Source organism: Balaenoptera physalus (genome assembly GCF_965194825.1).
Source record: "Balaenoptera physalus genome assembly, chromosome: X".
NCBI classification, from domain to species: Eukaryota; Metazoa; Chordata; class Mammalia; order Artiodactyla; family Balaenopteridae; genus Balaenoptera; species Balaenoptera physalus.
The window spans coordinates 14,870,687-14,893,752 of record NC_138903.1 but is presented as its reverse complement, the minus strand read 5'-3'; the positions used below and the strand labels follow the sequence as shown (position 1 = coordinate 14,893,752).

Genomic DNA, 23,066 nt, shown 5'->3' with positions numbered 1-23,066 from the left:
TCCTCTTTAAGACTCATTATAATAAACTTGTCAAAGATCAAAGACAAAGAGAAAAATCTTAAAAGCAGCAAGAGAAAAGAAGCTTGTAACTTAAAAGGGAACTCTCATAAGGCTATCAGTGGATTTCTCAGCAGGCACCTTTTGAGCGAGTGGGATGATAATCCAAAGTGCTAAAAGAAAAAGAAAAAAACTGCCAACCAAGAATATGCTATTCAGCCAAGTTATCCTTCAGAAATGAAGGAGAGATAAAGACTTTCCCAGGCAAACAGAAGCTGAGGGAGTTCATCACCACTAGACCTACCTTACAAGAAACGTAGAAAGGAGTTCTTCAAGCTAAATGAAAGGACACTAATTAGTAACATGAAAACATACAATATACTGGGGTAAAGTTAAGTATATAGTCAAATTCAGAATACTCTATTACTGTAATATGGTAGTGTGTTAACCACTTAAATCTAGTATAAAGGTTAAAGGAAAAGAATATTAAAAATAACTATAGCTACAATAAATTGTTAATGAATACAAAATATGAAAAGAAGTAAATGGTGACATCAAAAACAAAAAGGGGGAAGTAAAAGGGTAGAGTTTTTATACACAGTCCAAGTTAAGTTGTTATCAGAATATAATAGACTGTTATATCTACAAGATATTTTATGTAAGCCTCATGATAACATCAAAGCAAATACAAAAACCTAGAGTAGATTCACAAAAGATAAAGAGAAGACAACAAAAGAGAAGACAACAAAAAAGGAAGCAGACGCACAGATATAAAGAACAAACTAATGGTTACCAGTGGGGAGAGAAAAGGGGAAAGGGGCATTATAGGGGTAGGAGATTAAGAGGTACAAATTAATAGGTATAAAATAAGCTACAAGGATATATTGTACAACACAGGGAATATAGCCAATATTTTATAATGACTATGAATGGAGTACAACCTTTAAAAATCATGAATCACTATATTGTACACCTATAACTTACATAACATTGTACAGCAACTATAGGAACAACACTTCAATAAAAATAAATAATAATAATGAGGGTGAGAGGGAATTTTTAGAGGTGATGGGCAGTTTTATGGCATAAACTGTGACAGACTCATGGATGTATAATTATCTCCAAACTCATCATGTTGCATACATTAAATATGTACAGCTTTACTGAGGTATGTACAATCATATCTCAATAAAGTAGTTTAAAAAAACCAAATGTTATCATAGATCTAAATGTAAAAGTTGTAACAATAAAGGCTTTAGAAGAAAACATAGGAGAATATCTTCATAATTTAGATGTAGGCAAAGTTTCCCTATATAGGAAGAAAGTTAATAAACCATAAGAGGAAAAGATGATAAATCAGACTTTATCAAAATTAAAACGTTCTGTTCATGAAAAGATTCAGTTAAAAAAATTAATAGGCAAAACAAAGACTACAAGAAAACATTCATAAAATATATACCTTGACAAAGGACTGGTAACCAAGATATATAAAAAGCATCTACCTACAACTCCACAAAAAAGGCTGAAAATGATTTTTAAATGGCCAAATATTTGGAAAAGACACTTCATAAAGTAAAATATATGAAAAGTAAATAATCACATAGAAAAGTGCTAAGGACATGTAAAATAAAAACTATCTCACCACAGGACTAGCTAAAAATTACAACAATAACACCAAGTGTTGGCGAGGATGAGGAACAACCAGAACTCTCACACAGTAGTGGTGGGAGTACCAAACGCTACAACCACTTTGGGAAAAGCTCTAGCAGTTTCTATTAAAACTAATCACACACAGTCACCATATTACCTACTAATCCTAATCCTAGAAATTTACCCAAGAGAAATGAGAACATATTCCCACACAAAGACTTATCCCAGAATGTAGTTTTATTCAAAATAGCAAAAACTAGAACCATCTCAGGTGTCCACTAATAGGAAAATTGATAACCAAATTGCAGCATATTCACTCAATAGAATACCACTCAGCAATAAAAAGGAACAGATTACTGAGACATACAACAATGAAAATGAATCTCAAAAACATAATACTAAGTGAAAGAAGCTTTCCATAAAAGTACATGTCAGAGGACACCATTTACATAAAGTTACACAATAGGCAACAGTATGGCCTAAGAAGTTTAGAATAGTGGTTACCTCTATGTGAGTGGGGCAGAAATTAACTGGGAAGGAGCATGAGGGAGCTTTCCGGGGAGATGGTAATGTGCTATATCTTGATAGGGGGTTGAGATCCATAAGTAGATGCATTTGTTAAAAAGTCAGCAAGTGTACACTTAAGATTTGTACACTCATTGTATGTAAAATTTACAACATGAGAAAAACTTGTAAAAATATTGAACTCTAGTTAATGATATGCATGTTAAAATATTTAGGGGATGCATACAGATGTCTGCAATTTACTTGAAAACATGTTAAAAATAAGATGGACTGAAGGATAGATAAGAGGGATAGAAAAACATGTGATAAAACAAGTACAACGAGATGTGAATGGCAGAACCAAAGTTGTGGCTATGAAAATATTCACTGTATGATTCTTTCAACTTTCTTGTATGCTTGAAAATGTTCATAATAAAATATTAGGGGGAGCTCCCTGGTGGCCTAGTGGTTAGGATTCCGGGCTTTGACTGTCATGGCCTGGGTTCAATCCCTGATTGGGGAACTGAGATCCCACAAGCCACATGGCTCAGCCAAAAAAAATAAAACAAACAAAAAAATTAGGGCAAAGCGGGGTAGTAACGAAACAGAAAATAAAAAAGGAAGGGACAGCAGAGATTGCTAAAGAGGAATCACCAGTGAAGTAGAAGGACAACAAGGAAAGTATGATATCCCAAAAACCAGTTAGAAAAGACATTTCAGAAGAAGGAATGGTCAACGGTCAATGGCATAGATTTTTCTGAAAATCCAAATCATGTTAAAACAGGCCCACTGAATTTGGCTGTAAGAGGGGTGTAAGTGGAGGAGAATGAAAGCCACAACGAAGTGGAGGGAGAGAAAACTGCTGGTGAGGAATGAGAGACAGTAAATGAAAACAACTCTTAAGAAACCTGGCTGTGAAAAGGAAACCAGAGAGACGGGGCGGCAGCAGCAGGAGGATGTGGCGTCAGTACACTGGACAACAGCAGAGAATCAGGGGCTGTCGTGGGTGCCCCGAAAATATATGTTTAACTCCCAACCCCCCGTACCTGTAAATGTGACCTTCTGTGGAAACAGGGTCTTTGTGGATATAATCTAGTTATAAATGAGACTGTGCTAGATTGGGGTGAGCCCTAACCCAATGACTGGTATCCTTATAAAAAGAGGGCACGATAAAAAGAGGAATTTGGACACAGACACAGAGAGACACAGACAAAACACCATGTGACAGCAGAGGCAGAAACTGGAGTGATGCATCTACCAGCCAAGGACTGCCAGCCACCACCAGAAACCGGAAGAAGAAAGGAAGAATTCCCCCCTAGAGCCTTCAGAGATAGCATAGCTCTGCTGACACCGTGATTCAGACTTCTAGCCTCCAGAGCTGGGAGAGAATAAGTTGCTACTATTTTAAGCCACCAAGTTTGTAGCACTTTGTTAGGACAGCCCTGGGAAACTAATACAGGGGAGATTAATGGTGAAGAGAAACAGGCGATGAGGAGGGGGTGATGTCCTTGAGAAGCTGATATGGAACCATTTCCAAGATCCCAGGGCAGGAGTTAGCCTTCAAGAGGATCAGGGCTACCCTCTTCCATTGAAATAAGTATAGCATCATTCATGGAGGATCTAAACAAATGAGGGGTTTACCCAGAAGGCTTCGACAATAAAGAATGCTTCAAAGAGCCTCTGTAATAGCTTCTCTGTCTTTTTAACTAGCACACAATATGCAGCCTGCATATTAAAGCTACGAGTCTTCCTCTAAGCATACAAGAACCAACCCATGAAACTTAAATACAGCAACTCTGCCTTCCAAAAGGAGTTTGAGAACAAAGATCAAGTCCTACCAACAGGAATGGAACCAGATGCTCAGCCAATGTTTGTCAAAACAAAACACGACAGACACAAAGCCTGGTAATCCAAATTCAGGAAGCTGCTTACCTTGAGCTGCTGCTGGAGTTCACTGTTCAGCCGGGCCAGCACTGCATTGGCCTCTTTATTTTTGCGGATAGCAGTTTGAATAGCCTTCTTCTGTTTGGAAGACTGTCTACAAAAAAGTACAAACAGTTCACTGAAATAGAACTTAGAGGTCTGGATCATTGTGGGTCAGAACTCTCCGATTCACAGTAAGTGCTAAACTAACAAGGGGCTAATGTCACAGGGCTCCAAAAATAAAATCAGATATTCACACAGGCAGGCAGGCAGGCACACACCAAAGGAAACAAATTTGTTGGGATGAATTATTTACACCTGAAGTAATTTCCATTTTATAACTTGAAGAAAAGCTGTGAATTGGGCCTTTTCAAACACTCTTCGTTCCATTTATCCAAAGACATTTTAATAACTATTTCTTCCTGACAAACGACATTAACTGGAATGCCCTTTTTGCGCAATCATTAATGGTGTTTAAAAGAACTGCAAGTGGCCCCGTGGACAAGTGTGAAGAAAAAGAATAGAATAATATTCCCTTTAGCAAAAAATCCTACATTAACTTAGCCAGCCTACATACCTCTCTTTTATTTATTATTTGGCATGAATGCCTGAGTGTGTATGTGTGTGAGTGCGTGTGTGCATGTGCATACACCAACATACATTCTGTGGCGCTTGAGAAAAACACAAAAATGTTTTAATACCAGTCTTCCCAAATTAAGTCAAGAGTAAATTCACAGAACAGGTATAACTAAAGGGACCACACATCCCACCCAGCCCATTACTGTCTCTGCTTACGCTGCCTGTCTGGCCCTAATTTTTCTTAGCACCCTCTTTCCCCCTCAAAATTGTCAATGTGGTTGTAGAATCTACATTCTTATATCCCACAGCAAGAAATACTGAATTCTCAGAGCAAAAGGGCAATCTAAGTTCCCCTAGAAAAACAAACATATTTGTAATCACTGGGAGAAGGGTTCTAGGCCAGAGCGACTGAACTAGAATGCATTGTGGCCACTAGAGAGATCTGGTGACTGATCACAACGAATATACACTATGTTAGCCACTCTGCTCACCTGTAGAAGGCATGTCCCCTCCCCAACAAGTTGAAAGATTAATTTTTTTTTTTACCCATAAATAGGAAGGGAAGAAGCTTCAAAATCTATTCTTTACAAGATACAGATTGGATTTCTGGTTTCAGGATGAGACAGAGTAGGCACACTTCTCTCTATTCCTTCCACTAAATACAGTTAAAACCCTGGACATAATATATAGAATAATATAAGATGACTCTGCAAAGTGGAGTGAAGAAGGCAAACCAGCTAGGGAACTCAATATCCAGGGAAAGAATAGCCATGAATTCCCTAGGTTTTCTTTTTCATTTCATGCATCCCATAAATGCCAATGAGAGCAGACAATATAAAGCCTCCCCATAATTCTGCTCTCTCTAGCCAAAGGACTTGGAAAGGGGCAGCCTAACAAGACAGAAAATTAGACACAATATCCCTCCTAAATACAGATGTAAAATCTTTAATAAAATATTAGCAAATAGAATTCAGCAATATAAAAAAGAATTATATATCATGACCAAGAGGAGTTTACTCCAGGGATACAAGACTGATTCAATATTCAAAAAACAATCAATATAATTCACCATCTTAACAGGTGAAAGAAAAAAATCACATGATCATATCAACTAATGTAGAAAAAGCACCTGATAAAATGCAACACCAATTTATAATAAAAACTCTCAGAAAGCTATTAATAGAGGTGAACTTCCTCAACTTGATACAGAACCTCTACCAAAAAAACTATAGCTAACATCATACTTAATGAAAAACTGAATGGTTCCCCCTAAGCTTAGGAACAAGGCAAAAATTTCTACTCTCATCACTATTTTCAACATAGTGCTGGAAGTCCTAGCCAGCCCAATTATACAAGAAAAGGAAACAAAAGGTACACATATTGAAAAGAAAGAAACGAAACTGTCCCTATTTGTAGATGACACGACGGTCCATGTAGAAAATTCCAAGGAATCTATAAAAGACTCCTAGAACTAACAAGTGATTTCAGTAAGGACAGGAGTGAATTTGCAAGATAGATTAATCTACAAAAATCAATAGTATTTTGATATACTTACAATGAACACCTGAAAATCAAAATCAAAACTACAACTTCATTTATAAAGACTCAAGCTGAAATTCTTAGATACATCACAACATATACATAATTTACATGCTCAGAACTATACAACACTGATGAAAAAAATAAAATAGGATCTCAATAAATAGAGAAATAAATGTTCATGGATTGGAAAACTCAACATAGTAAAAGATGTCAACTCTCCCCAGGTTGACATAAAGGTTTAACATAATTCCTATAGAAATCCCAGTAGGATTTTTGTAGCTCAAGACAAAATTATTCTAAAATCAAATGGAAAGTCAAAGGAATCAGAATAGCTAAACAATTTTAAAAAATAATTATAAGTGGGAAAAACAGAAGACTTATATAGCTATAGTATCAAGTGGTGAAGTAATGAAGATACTAATCTTCGTTACTATCTTGTGTGGTATTGGCAGAGGGAAAGACACATAGATCAATGGAACAGAATAAAGAACCCAGAAATAGACTCACACTAGTACAACCAACTTATTTTTGACAGACGTGCAAAAGCAAGTCAATGGAGAAAGAACAGCCTTATCAACAAAAGTGCTGACGCAATTCAATATCCATAGGCCAAAAAATGAACCTTGACCCAAATCTCACACCTTATATAAAAATTAACACAAAATGGATCACCAACTTAAATGTAAAGTGTAAAATTATAAAACTTTTAGAAGAAAACGTAAGAGAAAAAATCTTCAGGACCTAGAGCTTAGTGAAGAGATTTGAGAGGTGACAAGAAAAGCACAATCCATAAAAGGAAAAGAAATAAGTAAGTTGGACTTCCTTAAAATTTTTAAACTTTTGCTCTGCAAAAGACTCTTTTAAGAGGATGAAAAAACAAGCCACAGATTGAGAGAAAACATTGCAAATCACATTGATTTGTATTTAGAATATATAAAGAACTCTCAAAACTCAACATTAAAAAACAACTCAATTAGAAAATGGGCAAAGGAGATGAAGAGACATGTCACCAAAGAGGACACATGATGGCAAATACACACATGAAAAGATGTTCTAGCCATTAGGGAAATGCAAATTAATACCACAGTGGGATACCACTACACACGTATTAGAACAGCTAAATTTAAAAAACAGTCACAATACCAAATGCTGGTGAGGATGTGGAGACACTGAACCTCATACAGTGCTGGTGGGAAGATAAAATGGTACAGCCATTTTGGAAAACAACTTGGCAGTTTCTTTAAAAACTAAATATACACTTAGCACACAACCCAACAATCACACTCTTGGACATTTAGCCCAGAGAAATGAAAACTTAGGTATACACAAGAACCCGTACACAGATGCTCACAGCAGCTTTATCTGTAATACTCGACAACTAGACACAAACAAAACATCTCTCAGTAGGTGAATGGCTAAACAAACTGCGGTACACCCATAGCATAGAATACTGCTTAGTAGTATTGATTTATACAACAACTTGGACAGATGTCAAGGGCATTATGCCGAGTGAAAACAAGCCAAACTCAGGTCACATGCTGTGTGATTCTATGAATATAACATTCAGAAAATGACGAAGTTATAGAGATGGGAAACTGGTCAATGGTTACCACGGGTAAGGAGTAAAGAAGAAGATGGGGTAAGGGTGACTCCTGTACCTTGATTACAGTGGTGGTTACAAGACACACACATGTGATAAAATGGCAAAGAACTATATATATACACTGTCCCAACGTCAGTTTCCTGGTTTTGATATTATACTACAGTTAGGTAAAATGCAATCATTGAGAGAAACTAGGTGAAAGATACACGGGACTTCTTTGTACTAGTTTTGAATTTCCTATGAATCTATAATTATTACAAAACAAAAAGGTTTTTTTTAATAAATTTATTTATTTATATTTTATTTTTGGCTGCGTTGGGTCTTCACTGCTGCACGCAGGCCTTCTCTAGTTGCGGCGAGCGGGGGCTACTCTTCGTTGTGGCGTGCGGGCTTCTCATTGCGGTGGCTTCTCTTGTTGTGGAGCACGGGCTCTAGGAGCCCGGGCTTCAGTAGTTGTGGCACGTGGGCTCAGTAGTTGTGGCTCGCGGGCTCTAGAGTGCAGGCTCAGTAGTTGTGGCACAAGGGCTTAGTTGCTCCGAGGCATGTGGGATCTTCCCAGACCAGGTCTCGAACCTGTATCCCCTGCAGTGGCAGGCGGATTCTTAACCACTGCACCACCAGGGAAGTCCAAAAGTTTTATGAAAATACATGTTGATCAGAACTGGATGCCCCTACTTAAACGAATACCACGCTAAGTGTGTCAGCTTATAAGTTTCCCCTTCTCTGGGAACTGTCTCCATCCCCTTCCCCCTCCCTCCACAGGGATGGGCCCCAGGCAGACAGTCCTATTTGTCTTAAGAAACGCTCAGCTCTGTTTTCACACTTGAACGGATGCTGGCCTGTGCTAAGCTGACCAGATTCTCTCTCCCAGGGATGTATGGGTCCTGGTTAAGAGTTTGGTTTAGCCTGGGCCCTGCACAGTGAGAATGTAACATCTGGAGCTGAAGGTGGTTGAGAAGTCTTCACAGATAAAAATGACAGAAAATAGAGAAGAATCAGGAGGAGAGCCAACAGGTATACAGTCCTCTCTCCCAATCCATCCCTGCCCCTGGTTTCCATGAGTCACCCCTGTATTCTTGAACAGGGTTTTGCTAGCTCAAGTTGCTCTTTTATGTTTTACAACCAAATGAGCCCTAAGTAACACAAAGACAGAATCCGGCCCCAAAAACCTCTCAAGGGTTCAGTAAAGGTGTCTAACTTGCCTCACCTCTTAAGACTTGCTTCTAGAGTTTGTCTCTCCAGGTTCTCCTAACTTTGTTACTCACTGTTCCAAGGTGGGCTCTAAGTGGCCTGGTTTCCAGGGAGGAAGATAAGGGAGTAACAGCAAGGTGTTTATTTCGCCTGCTGCTGTTGTACATCAGGCGATCTCTCAGTTTAGAACTGCGTACTGCGAGGCTCATCCACTGAAAGTTCTGTGGCAGACTGTCCTCCAATCCTATTCTCATGCCTTCCTGTTTTCAGTAGCATCTCCTCAGGTTGAGCTAGGCACATGGCCATGCAACTAGAAACTAGTTGCATTCCCATGTCTCCCTTGCAAGTAGATGAGGCCACATGACTAACTCTGGGTGAAAGGGATCCGAGAGAAGTGATGTATGCCACTTCTGAGTCATGTCCTTAAAAGTAATCTGTTTTCTCTCCATTTGTTCCTTCCCCCTTCCTGGGACCTGGAACACGAACATGTTAGAGGTGAGCCACCTCCGACCCTATGGATAAAGGCAACCCTCACAGGGATCTAAAACAAGACGACAGAAGGTACCTGGGTTCTGGGCAGGTACTCTTCTGGACCACTCACCAACTCAGACTTTTACATAAGAAATTAGTTAATTTCTATGTTACGTGAGTGACTGTTACCTGGTTTATGTTCAAGCAGCTGAACCAATGTTTGAAGGAATATAAATTGGGGTCTCTAGATGAGAAAAATCTTCTTAGCCTTCACCCTGGGCCCTGATTTCTCCCACGGAATTCTGAGTACAGCTTTTAAGAAGTGAGTTTATACTGCCTTTTCTCTTCTTGGAAATGGTAGGTTTTCATTAGAGATGCCAATCATCAACCCCACAGATATTCCAGTGTTGCCAAACATGAGGAGGGAAGGGAAATAGAATCCCAACCACACTGAGAACGTCATACAGACAAGCAGACACTGCCACGCAAGCTCCTTGGAATGCCCTGGGGCGGCCCAGGACAATTCCTGGGGTTCCAGAGAAGAGCAAAGGCCACAGAGGCTGGCACAGGTTCAGTCACAGTACTGCCACACAACATCTCTAGTTCTAAACTGTTCAAACAATTCTCTTTTCCCAAAATCCATCCTTAGCAGATACATTAGATATGGGGAAAAAAATCAAGCTAAATTATTTCTAAGAAAAACCCACTTCTGTCCTTACGGGTAGCTCATTAATGATGACACAATTGGAGAGCTGTTTATTACTTATAACCTGGACTCAGCAGCTCATTTGGAGAGAATATTTTATTAGTTCCTCTCCCCTAAATGGAGCAGATTTGTTATTTTTAAACTACCAATAGGACATATCATGTTAGTTTAAGGTCTGCAAATGAAAGATTGCAATATCTTGATAATATTTGTGTGTATAGTACTTTTTTTTCTCTGAAGTGTGCACTCAAGATGTAATTTTAATGCTTAGGAAATCATTTTGCTTGAGAACTTTAAAAATAATGAACTCAGATTTCCCTGGTGGCGCAGTGGTTAAGAATCCACCTGCCAATGCAGGGGACATGGGCTCGAGCCCTGGTCCGGGGAGATCCCACATGCCGTGGAGCAACTAAGCCCATGCGCCACAACTACTGAGCCCGCGTGCCACAACTACTGAAGCCCACACGCCTAGAGCCCGTGCTCCGCAACAAGAGAAGACACTGCAATGAGAAGCCCGCGCACCGCAACAAAGAGTAGCCCCCGCTCGCCACAACTAGAGAAAGCCCGCGTGCAGCAACGAAGACCCAACGCAGCCAAAACTGAATAGATAAATTTATATATTTAAAAATAAAAGATGAAAAAAAAAGATCTCTGCGTGAACTCCACCAGCGGCCCTGCCATCCACTTTGGAGGATGTCGTAGCCACCACTGAGTGACTAGCATTGATGTGAAGTGCAGATTACAGTGGAAAGCTGGGGAGAACATGGAAGCAAGTTTAGCTGTCTGTGTCCCTGATAGAGATCCATCCTCTAGGATGGAAGGTGGCTGGAAGATGGCCAAAGCTCTCAGTGACTATTAAGGACAAAATATACTTCCTTTATGCACTAATACTACCAGGGAACTGTCTATTTGGAAAAAACAAAAGCCATTACCTGAAGAAGAGTGCTGCACAGACTCAGAATGGGGATTGGCTTCAAAGGCAAGCTGCACCCACAGAACCTGTTGCTTTTCTTCCCATAACAGTGTAAGCAGGAGTAACTCCGAAGCAGCCCCTGAGACCCACAAGGCCCCTGGAGTGGTGCCATGACATATCCCAAGCATTTGTGTTAGTGACTAGTCAGGCTCACTTGAAGTAACACGCAGCAGCAGTTTTCTGCCCTGGACACCTGGCTCAATTTCACTGAGGCAAGGGATGGCTCTTCTTAAAGCCAAAGCCTGGAGAAGGATGGTCTTCTCGGTCCCGGGCCATGTCCACAGGTGTCTCCACCCTCCATCCAGCTGATCATACAGACAGATATCTTAGCAGCTCTGCATGTGACCGTTCTGTGCTGAGATGCTCAACAACAGAACCTCTTCATGGGGATGAAAAGGAATCACACACCACATCTACTCAAAGTCGGGTCTGAGGGTCTTGAAGCTGGCCACGTGCACCAGGGAACATGAGATAAGACAGGCAAAGAGGGAAACTGCCATTTATATTACTGTCTTCTTCCCAGGAAAACACAGGCCAGAACAAAGAAGAGGGGTAGGAAGGAAAGGCAGAGGAGGGGAGGAGGGGAAGGAAATCAAATCAACCGAAAGCACATCCCAGCCTGGGACTTGCTCGTCCCTGGGGTCAAGTTAAGCCCTATCACTTAGAAAGCCTCTTTCTATGTGACCGGGAGACTGTAATCCCATCATAGAAATGAGTAAGGTAAGACTATAACCATTAAAATCACACCTGTCCACGGGGATGAGTGTAAATGTAAGTTTACATTTACATATGTATATGCAGATTTAAAATGAAGTTTCCGACCTTTCGCTCATTTATCTGTTCTACTTACTTTTGGACTGTTGGATGGGGTTTCACGGTTGCTACAGAAGCTGGCCCGCCTACAGCAGTAGTAGGCTCTTGATTTTCTGTAGCTTGATTTTCAGGTCGGAATTTTCTACGGATGGGCTTTGATGGGGGCTGAGAATACGGTATGTCCTGTGGATTTAAAAAAAAAAAACCCAAAAGTTAAACAATTAAATGCCACCCATCATGTCAATGCCCCATGTTCCTCTCGGCCTATCCCCAAGGTCAGTCGTGTGCTCTATTCAAACTCCACACCTCAGGACAAGTGGCTGATTCGTGGCTTGGCAGGACCTGGAGAGACCTGGGCATCAGATTCCAGGGGCCTTTCCTTCTTTCTTTTTCTTGTTTTTTTTCATGCTTGCAGCCTATTACCTCTTTTGTCACCTGGAAGGACACAGGACTCAGATGCCCTCTCTCCCTCCCCTTCTTTCTTGTTTAAATGCTGTGTGCATCTCACACCACGGGGCCTTTCCTTACTGAAGACAAAATTCACTCTTGCCTCACTTTGGGGCTTTTGGGAATATGTTCTGAATCTGTTCTAAGTTTTAAAGTTTGTAGAGGTCTTCGTCGTATGCTCATCATTCTCCTACCCCCAGCTCCTACATCAAGCCAAGCTGACGAGCCACTGTGTCTTCTGGAAGGAGACAGTTGGCCTGCTTCCTTGGAGGCCCTGCCTCACCTGTGCTCCCGAGCCCAGGCCCCCGTGCTCTGTGATGGGAGGAGGGCCTGAGAAAATGGGGAAGGAGAAAGGAGGGGAGAAGACGAATGGGAGAGCACGGTGAGTGAGCGAGCAAATGGCCCAGGACTTGGTGACATGGGTGGGCAAGGGGAGACCGTGGCAAAAAGACTAGGAAGGGGAGACCACCCCAGCCCCCAGGGTGCTCCTCAAGGCTTAGCAGGGTGCAGGGCTCCCCACTGCACCTCTTGGTCTTGCTAAAAGCAAGGCCACCATATTTAGCTGGGAGGTTGAAGAGGGAAGTACAAACTGTCAGAAACATCAAGGTGGAGCCCAGGAATCATCAGGACCCTAATCTTCACAAAGAACCCAGATTCTAGGAAATATGGATCGTAAACATTCATGTCAGGGCATGAAAACTTTAAAACGGTATGTCTGCTAACAGAGGCAAGCAGCCCAGGGGAGGGAGGGGTCACAAGGCCATCACAGTAACACCCTCACGCTGGCCTTACCTTCTTTGTTGGACTACTTTCCGCAGCTTGGGAGGGGGCTCTGTTCAGCTGAGGGTGTAACTCGGCCTCAGATCCTTGTTCAGACTGTAGCAAAAGATCACAGAAAGGAAAAAAATGCAAAAACATAACCACCAAAATATGTAATGAAGAGAGCTTAGGAAAAGAGTTACTAAGGAGAAAGAGCCAAGGATGGTCGGGTCTGCCGATCCTTGAGAAAAGCTTCTGTAGACCCTGCTGTTCCCTCCCATCCCTCCTCCCAGCATTGTTCAATCTTAGGAAAAGAAGTCACAGGAATGTCTTCTATAATTGGATGTATATATTGCTAAAAACTAATGCTTCGAAAGCACAAACTAAGAATAACAAAGTTTATCAGAAAAATAGGGTGGGGAAAGAAGTTAAAATTTCAACCCGAGCACTAACAAAAACAATAATTATAACAAAATGCACAGAAAGTTTTTTAAATATTAAATTTCTGATAAACACTGTAGTAGATATGACTCTTTACCTTAAAAAAAGGTGAGGGGGTAAGCATGATGGAAGGGGTAAACAGAGGGATTCTGGCTGCTGAGTGGTATGGAGTCCGTGAATAAAAGCACAAAGACGGGGGAGGAATGGCCCCAAAGGCCTGCAAGACAGCGGGGCCACACAGCCCGGCGCAGAGCCCAGGGAGCGCGGGTGTCCTGCTCAGCTCCCTAACTCCCGGGCTTGCTACATTCAGCGCTGCTAGAGTCCTTGGCTTTCAGCCACCATTCGCCAGTGATGCAAAATGTTAACATGTGAACCAACGTGACCTCCACATTATCAGTCCTCTATTGACCCACAAACTAATCTGCATCACAGAAACACACACTGCAGCGTACAACCTACGGGCCTGAGGGCACCTACTTCATTGCTAGCTAAGCAGCCCTCTGCAAACACTTGCGGGGCCTGGCTTCTTCCTTACTCTGACCCTACTCCTCCCCGCCCACTGCCCCACCCATCACGTTCCAGCTGCCTCTGGTCTTCAGAGACCAGCAGCCCAGCTCGGCACCCTCAGCTATGTTTGTAAAGCTCTTGTCCCTGGCATCTGATGAGTCGCAGTCTCCTACTTGGAATCATTCTCTCTTCCTGTTCTGGCTCCTCTTAGCCCTCACGTGCGGGGTTTTTCAAGGTTCTCTTCTGGGTTCTCCTGCTCCACGTTCCCCTCCCTGCCCACTCTTTCCCACAGGAAGCCCGTATGCTCCTACACTTCCACTGCCCGCGCTGGAGTCCTTGGTGCCCAACCAACTCCCCGCCTCTTTGAAACCCACGTTGCAGGCACTCAACACGTGTGATTTCTAGTTCCAAGTTTTTCTTATAGCCTTCTCCTTTCCATTAAGGGCAACTGTATTATTATTGTTGTTGTTGTTAGTGTTATTAAGAGATGTGTACTATGAACCACCGAACACTTGCTATGTGTCACATGTTGCTCTAGGTGTTTTGCATGGATTATTGCATTTCATCATCACAGTCCTAGGAAGTAGGGAAGAAACTAAGGACCCAGAAGGTAAGGGACTCACCCAAGATCACACAAATAGCAGAGTCCAAACCCAGGCCTCAGGTTCCAAAGCTGGGCTGTGACCACTATGCTATACAGCCTCCAGCACTCTTGGGCCTGAGTGTTATTCACTCAAGAAATATCTATCCAACAGCCACGACAGGCAGCCCCTGTACCAGCACCAGTGTTCAAGGATGAACAAGCCCTGGACCTTGCAGTCTAGCGGGAAAGGCAGAGAATGAGCAGGCAAACAGGCTTCAGGGGAATAAGGACTACGGCGAGGGTGTGCGGGGGCTACAACAGCAGCCGGCCTTGTGGGTCGCCAAGACTCAGGCAAAGGTGACATCCCGGCTGCGAGCTGGGTGCAGAGGGGCCCTGCACAGGGGTGGCAAGAAAGGAGGATCGAGGGGCCTCCCAGGCTCTGACACCCGGGAGGGCACGCTGGGGTACCACGAGAGCACGGAGGCCAATCCCCGCAACAGGAACCGAGGGAGAAGCAGGTGGGAAGGGGAGCCCGCTCTGGGATACACTGAGTTTGAAGTACCCGGAAGCATCCAAATGAAGTCGGTCAAGAGCCATTCACAGTCAGGCTCCCCCACCTTCTCGGGAGTTCGGACAGATGGCATCACACTCCAAGATGCGTGAGTCCAATGTCAGCTTTCTGCATGGCTGAGCAAGGACCTGACAAGCACCTAGTGCAGGGCTGCCCGTGACCTGTGCTGATGAACAGGACCTGGACCTGAGGCCCGCACTCGCCTTCCACTGCCAATCCACTGCCTGCCCTGCTACGGCCCGCCCGGTCTCCACAGGGACCACAGGTGTGCGCCCACATGGCTCAGCGGCCAGGCAGAGAAGAAAGAAGTGATGGACCAGTCACCCCACCTTTCAGTTGGTCAGTTCCCCTCCATATCATCAGGCAGGTGGAGAGAGGTGTCCGTCCTAACGCTCCCTTTCCTGGGGAGATGAGTGAAGTCTCCTTCTTGTGGAAATATTGAGGGAAATGATAAATTTCATCCTCTTTTCAACAAAAATGAGGATTCTGAGCACAGCAAAAGCAGTAGAGTGTCTTTATCACTGACTTCCTTTTCTTGTAAACATCTCTAAATCACCAACAACAATGGGGTGGGGCTTGGGAAGGATGAGGAGCAGTTGTGAAGCCTGAAAACTGTTTTCCATTTTAAAATTTACCTTCCTGAAATTGTATTCAAGGGCCTGGGTTTTCTAGCTCTATGACTAATAACAAACAACTCCACAGTGTTAAGTCAGGCTGATCTAACCATCAGTCTCCTTAAGAGGAAACTCAAGACCTCCCCACCACTTTCTACTGCTCCAGGATCCATTCTAAATGGGTCCACCTATTAACATTCAAAAGAGCAAATCTCAGGAGGGGCCGAGAACACAAGAATTAGGAAGGACCTGGAAAGGCAGAGCCTCACCCCAGCCAGAACTTATCCCAGGAAAAGAGATGGAAAAAGAAAACTAGCTTTGTGTTTAAAAAAAAAAAGAAATTTAAAAAACCTAAAGATGAGACATAGACATGCAAAAGCCCCTCTTCCCAATAAACTATTTCACTTCCCTTCATGAAAATAGTATGAAGCTTACATAAGACTTAGCAGCTGGCAAGCAGAACAAACTGGGAGATTTCGTTGCTATTTCTTCAGACTTTTCTAAGTTAACAACTCTGGGAGAATGAAAACCCATGAAAACAGGGGGATCTCAGTGGCTCCCTTTCTTCACTGTGTATTAGAGAAATGGGGGAACAACTCTGCTATCAATATGGACAATACGTCCTTGTCCAAAAGTTCTGGTTGTCTGAAGCGAAATCCAATGCCTGAACTTTATGAAAGAAATAAATATGTGGATTACAATTAATATTGGAATATCAGTCCTACCCTCATGGCTCCATGTGTAACAACACATACCTAGCTGGGATGTGACAAGCCAGGAAAAAGCACTTTTAGCCAAGAGCTCATTGAAACTTGAGCTAAGGTCCCTTTTAAAAATATAACTGTCATTTTAATATTAATACTCTCCTATCCAGAAATGAGAAACATATTTTCATTCTAATTTTGCAAAGAAAAACCTGGACAGGTCACATGGACTTGGAAGGTGCTGCCACTCAGGATGCTGAGAACTGCTGTGGGGTTTTGATGGGACAACATGGGCTCTGCTCAGTTGGCTCCCCAGAAAGGGACATAGGCCCAGGGAGGCTAAGCATCTGGATTCTCCACCAGAAGAAGGGATCATTCAGTTATTCAATTATACAGATAATTATATTATACATCTGATGTGTCGCTTTCCAAGAATCCTCAGCTCAGGTTCTGCTTCTAGGCAACCGGACCCGAGACACCAGATAATGTGCTCCCAGAAGAGGGGAGTTAAAGCACTCTAGTATGTTTCTCCTTGGGCTGTCTCTTGAATCACTTGTTCTGGGGGAAGCCAGCTGCCATGTCCTGAAGCCACTCAGACAGCCTTGTGGAGAGGCCCACATAAGAAGGAACTGAGGCCTCCTGCCAACAGCCATGTGAGCGCACCATCTTAGAAGTGGATCCTTCAGCCCCCGTCCAGCCTTCAGATGACACGGGTCCCAGCTGATGTCTTGACTGTGGCCTAATGAGAGACCCTGAGCCAGAACCACCCAGATTAGTTGCTCCTGAATCTCTAACTCACAGAAATTATGAGATAATAAATGTTTGTAGTTTTAGGCCTCTTAAAAAATACACTCTAGTAAGTCTGGAACTTGGGGTCTAGTAGGGTGGAATAAGTGTGAACAGTGGAGAACAATGGGAGAGCTGAAGTTGGAGAAGGGCAGTGGATTGGACCACACATGGTCTTACAGATGGTCGTCCTGGACTATTTATCAGCCACTCAGTACCATTCCCCAAGTCTATGCTCTTCCCTACACTGCAGTGGGTCAGAACCTGGGAACTACATTTATAGAATCTCCTTTCAACACAGTTCCTTACTGCCACTGAGAGTCACTCACATGAAACCAAGGAGGTGAGAGAAAACAAGCTATATTACTGCTCCTCTGGCAGCGGTGGGCAGAAAAGCATGGGCTTCAGCAGTCAGAAGATCTTGCTGTGGCCTTGGACATTTCCCTGCAAATCATGACTTCCATGCTGCAGGCAGCCTGAGCATCTCCAGCTGTTTCCTTCAGTTCTTGGAATATCTGCACTTCCAGTAAGTTGTGGTAAACCTGCTAGCGGTGGCCTTCACTCACCTCTGCTCCTCTAGCACATCTAACTCTTTCTGTAAGCACCTAATTCCACGAATGAAATCTCTTCTAGTGTGAAACACCTAGAGCAGTTTCTGTTTTCCTGACTACAGTTTGGTTGGTACATCCATACTGAGGATTTGGAGCTTATCCCGAGGGCCACAGGGGCCAATGAAGGATTTCAGGTAGGGAAGTGAGCTGACTAGATTTGTGTTTTAGAAGGATCATTCTGGATCCAATGAGTAAAACAAATTGGAAGCAACCCATACTGGAGGAAGGGAACTCAATTAGAAGGCTAAAGAAGTAAACAAGACAAGAGACGATGGTCATTCAAACCAGTCTGGTGAGAGTGAGGTTAGGCAGATTTGAGAGCTATTTAGACTGGAAACTGGATACCTCCTTGGAGATTGGTGGAGTGTGGGAAGTGAAAGAACAGTGATACACGGAGTCCTGGCTTCCATCTTAGACAATGGGCAAATGGTTGAGACAGGAAATAGTTTAAAGCAAGAGCAAAGAAACATGGCAGCACAGTAGCTGAATAAAATTAAGCAGACTCATCACAAACCAGTGCTAGAACAACCCATCCAATAAGGGTTCCAAGGGAACACCAGTTCCACGAATTTCTTAGAGGAGGGACTGGCAAACTTTTTCTGGAAAGAGCCAGATAGTAAATACTTTCAGTTGTCCCCGTCATTCGGTCTCTGGGTCTCCAGGTCTCTGCTGCCAACCTGCAACTCTGCTGCTGAGTGCAAAACCAGGTGCAGACAATACAAGGAACGGGCGTGGCTACATCCCAATAAACTTCATTTACAGAAACAGGTGGCAGGATAGATTCGGTGTGTGGGTCATAGTTTGCCAGTCCCTGACCTGGAGGGGAAAAGATTCTACACATAAGCTTAGGAAACACTGCAGAGTCTCTCCCTCTTAGAAATCCAGAGAGCGCACAGCACGCCACACACCCTGAACTCCTGTGAGGTAAAGGAAGCCACTGCCTTTGTTTAACCCAGCAGTTCACAAACGTATTTGGCTTCGACTCCTTATTCTCATGTAATTCACATTACCATTCAGCAAAACTAATGTTCTGTGGAACACACTTGGGGAAACACTGACCTACAGACTGGGTTCTAGAGGAATAAAGGAAAACCATTCCATTTGATTTGAATGGCAAACTCCATTCAAGTCAAACGTACATCCCTCTGCCTCTAGCCTTGGCCAAGCGTGTGAGGCAGGGTGAGGACGGGTTGTTGCTGGGCAAGAAGGGCTCCCTCCCTGCCTCTCCGCTTCCCTGCAGTAGCAGCTCTTGCTGCTGCCGCCAACTACTTCTCTGCAAGAATTTATTTACTGCACTCCTCTAAAACCTCCTGGACACAAACACAATAAAAATCATTCCTTATGGTAGTTAAAACACATGAACAGAACACTGATAACTTATGGATTTTTTTCTGAAGTAGCTTAAAAACAACATGTCTCAGGTTCCAGTTCCACCCAGGCAGGAGAGCTCACAAAGGCCCCGCGGCTCCCATCTGAGCCCAGGTGCTCATCACATCCCCCCCCCCCAAAACTGGGCCACTGCAGAAACTTCAGTGGGTCTTTCTCCAGCCTTCGGTTTTTCCCCTGGTCTAATCCACCCTGCATACCACTGAGGAACTCATCTTGTAAAGCGCCTTCTCATCAAAACACTTTTTCTCAAGGCCCCTCGATGGGTCTCTAAGGCCTGTGGCACACAGCACAATCTCTCAGCCAGTTAAAGATCTTCCATCGGGCTTCCCTGGTGGCACAGTGGTTAAGAATCCACTTGCCAATGCAGGGGACACGGGTTCAATCCCTGGTCCGGGAAGATCCCACATGCCGCGGAGCAACTAAGGCCGTGCGCCACAACTACTCAGCCTGCGCTCTGGAGCCTGCGAGCCCCAACTACTGAGCCCGCATGCGACAACTACTGAAGCCCGCGCCTAGAGCCCGTGCTCCGCAACAAGAGAAGCCATGCAATGAGAAGCTCGTGCACCACAACGAAGAAGAGTAGCCCCCGCTCCCCGCAACTAGAGAAAGCCTGCGTGCAGCAACGAAGACCCAACACAGCCAAAAATAAATTAATTAATTAATTAAATAAAATAAAGGAATAGGAAAAAAAATTTAAAAAAAAAAGATCTTCCATCATTTGGCTCCAATTTACCTCTGCATCATAACTGCGTTAGTTTGCTGATCGGGAACCCGCTCCAGGCACATAAGTATTACCTGAGTCTTCAAACACACCAGAAGTTTCTTATCAACTCAATTCTGTTTATTTATTCTAGAACTTCTAGCCCAGTGGTTCCCAAATATAGCTGCACAAGAGAATTATCTGGGGAATTTTTATAAATTTCAGACTTTTAGATGCTACCCCCAGACTTCTCTAATTAGAATCTCCTAGGGCTGGAACATTAGAACTTCTATTTTAACAAGCTCCCTAGGTGATTTTTATGTAGCTAGCCCAGACCAGCTAGGGACGACTGATGGCCCAAACTCTTCATTTAAGAAATGAGAAAACCAAGTCTCCAAGGTCCTAGTCTGGAAAAGGCCACAGGTGCTCCAGCAAAAACTAACTAGGCTTCTTGTTTTCTTCTCCATTTACCATGGAGGCAATAGGTGGTATATGCAATACGGTTTCATAAATAAATAAATACATATTTGAAGCTGTGCAAAATTTTTTACCAGTAAGACTTTTATTTAAAAGTCGAGGGACTTCCCTGGCAGTCCAGTGGTTGGGACTTCACCTTCTAATGCAGGGGGTGTGGGTTCAACCCCTGGTCGGGGGAGCTGGGATCCCACATGCCTCACAGCCAAAGAAACAAAACATAAAACAGAAGCAATATTGTAACAAATTCAATAAAGACTTTAAAAATGGTCAACATTGGGCTTCCCTGGTGGTGCAGTGGTTAGGAATCCACCTGCCAATGCACGGGACACAGGTTCGAGCCCTGGTCCAGGAAGATCCCACAGGCCGCAGAGCAACGAAGCCCGTGCGCCACAACTACTGAGCCCGCATGCGCCACAACTACTGAAGCCCAAGTGCCTAGAGCCCGTGCTCCTCCACAAGAGAAGCCACCACAATGAGAAGCCCACTCACTGCAACGAAAGTAGCCCCCGCTCGCCGCAACTAGAGAAAGCCGGCGCGCAGCAACGAAGACCCAATGCAGCCAAAAGTAAATAAGTAAAATAAACAAATTTAGTTTTTAAAAAAATGGTCAACATCAAAAAAATCTTTAAAAAAAAGAAACATGAATGTGTTTTTAAAAAATAAATAAAAGTCGAATTTGCAACAAGCAAAGAATCACATATTCATGCTACTGACAGATTAGAAAAAGAAACTCAAGCTTCATTTACCTCCCAAGAATCCAGGTAGATCCCAAGACAGAATCACAAAGGGCAAGGCTAATTTCTAGGCAGGTGAGCAGATAATTCTGCTACTGTATCTAGGGGATCTCCAGCATCTTAGTGGTAGTCTCAGTGTCATTTGGTGCTTGACTTTAACCTGACCCCAATCTCTGCTGGTTAAGGACACACCAGAAAGCCCTGTGGTCAAACCCAGGCATAGAAGATGCAGAACCAACAGCCAGCAGCACAGCGGCCACAACAAACCCCATCATTCCACAGTCAGTCTCAGAGAGAAAATCCAGAGGACTGAGTTCTCTGCAAGAACAATTACCAAAATCCATGACCCAAGTCACTTATGAGAGACAGAAATGGAGCTGAAGTATAAGCACCTGGAGGGCAGGAGCTGGGTCTTGTTTCACTCTCGCTTTCCCAGTGCCGAAGCTGAAGACCAGCAAACAGCAGGTCCTCTGATCAATGTATGCAATGAACTAGTAATGAATCCAACACTGTTTCATTTTCCAGTGGACAAGTCAAAAACTTCATCCCATGGTAGCTGGGGCCGCAGAGCACAGCAGGTACAGGGCACAGGCTTTGGAGTCAAATCCAGGCTTGGCACTTGCTTGGGCATGGGCTTAACCTCTCTGAGCCACAATTTCATCATCTGCAAAAGGGGATAATCCATCTAACTCCTAGCAATGTGAAGATTAAGTGAAACATCTGTCTAGGGTGCTAAGCACAATAACACAGTAGCTATTCACTAATGGCAGCTACTATCATAATCGGGAGTAAAATTACAATTGGTTTCCCAGGCACAGGATCTATTTCTGCAAGTAGAAGCTAACTCAACATAAGGGACTTTTCCCCTCTTGCCAAAAGATGAAAACCTTGACTGGGAGAGTGCTGACTCTAGTTTAGATAATAAGCAGATCCCATAGAGCAGGCTGCCCACAATGCAAATTTGTGCCACTGGATATTACTGCTACCAATACTGGAGGGAAGACATTTCTACAAATAAAAGCAGATTTCATGGCTGCCTCAGTACAAACATCTCAGGCAGCTTGCACTGAGTATCTCTGGTGGCCCTTACAGCAGGCCAATCCAACATCAGGGACACCCGGGGGAACACTGACAGAGGAGCTCAGGGACAATTTCAATGGAAGTGGATAATCAGCAACTATAATGGACAACTAGCCCCTGGATACAAAAGTCACAAAGCATAACCACTCAGGGATTCCTGGAACCTATTGGATTATGGACAACATCCATGAAACAGACTTGCTGTTACAACTAGAGGACTATGGGCACTGCATTCTGGTCTAAAAGAAACATATTTGACCATAGCTAGATTTTGGTTCTTTTCTAGTAAGAGAACCAAGTCTGAGCCCCACCCTCTATTCATCCCATATGTAAAGCCATATTACAACACCGTCCTAAGAGTCAACAACATAGGCCTCACAGATAAGGTGATATACGGCAAGATTCTCTTGAGACCCATTTTCCCCACTGTAAGGTTGAAGAAAGATGCTATATGAACGCCCCTTGCCACACCAAACAGACTCTTACTAAAACAGGTACCCACCACCATCAAAATTCAAAGGTATCTGGTTATGAGGCCTTTAAAAATCTTTTGCTGGTCCCTCACACCTGACATACACAGACTGGCAACAATAAAATATAAAAATTTCAAAGCGCCTCAAAGTCCTAGCTTCACTCGATGTTTTACCACACTTATAATTTTGAATTCCTTTCCCATTCCCATTGCTCTGTGTTAGTGATGGAGTGTTTCAA

The 23,066-nt window shown here is 43.3% G+C and overlaps 1 protein-coding gene across 11 annotated transcripts in view; it reads right to left on the bottom strand.

The window, feature by feature from the left end:
• REPS2 (RALBP1 associated Eps domain containing 2) overlaps positions 1–23,066 on the bottom strand; it is a 228,584-nt gene that overhangs the window by 19,596 nt on the left and 185,922 nt on the right. For all 11 annotated transcript variants that reach the window (XM_082447092.1, XM_082447100.1, XM_082447096.1 and 8 more), the window contains 3 exons: positions 13,192–13,275; positions 11,990–12,135; positions 4,084–4,189 (listed from right to left, as the gene is read on the bottom strand). In XM_082447092.1, coding sequence (XP_082303218.1) covers positions 4,084–4,189; positions 11,990–12,135; positions 13,192–13,275 — 336 coding nt within the window. The remainder of the gene's footprint in view (positions 1–4,083; positions 4,190–11,989; positions 12,136–13,191; positions 13,276–23,066) is intronic.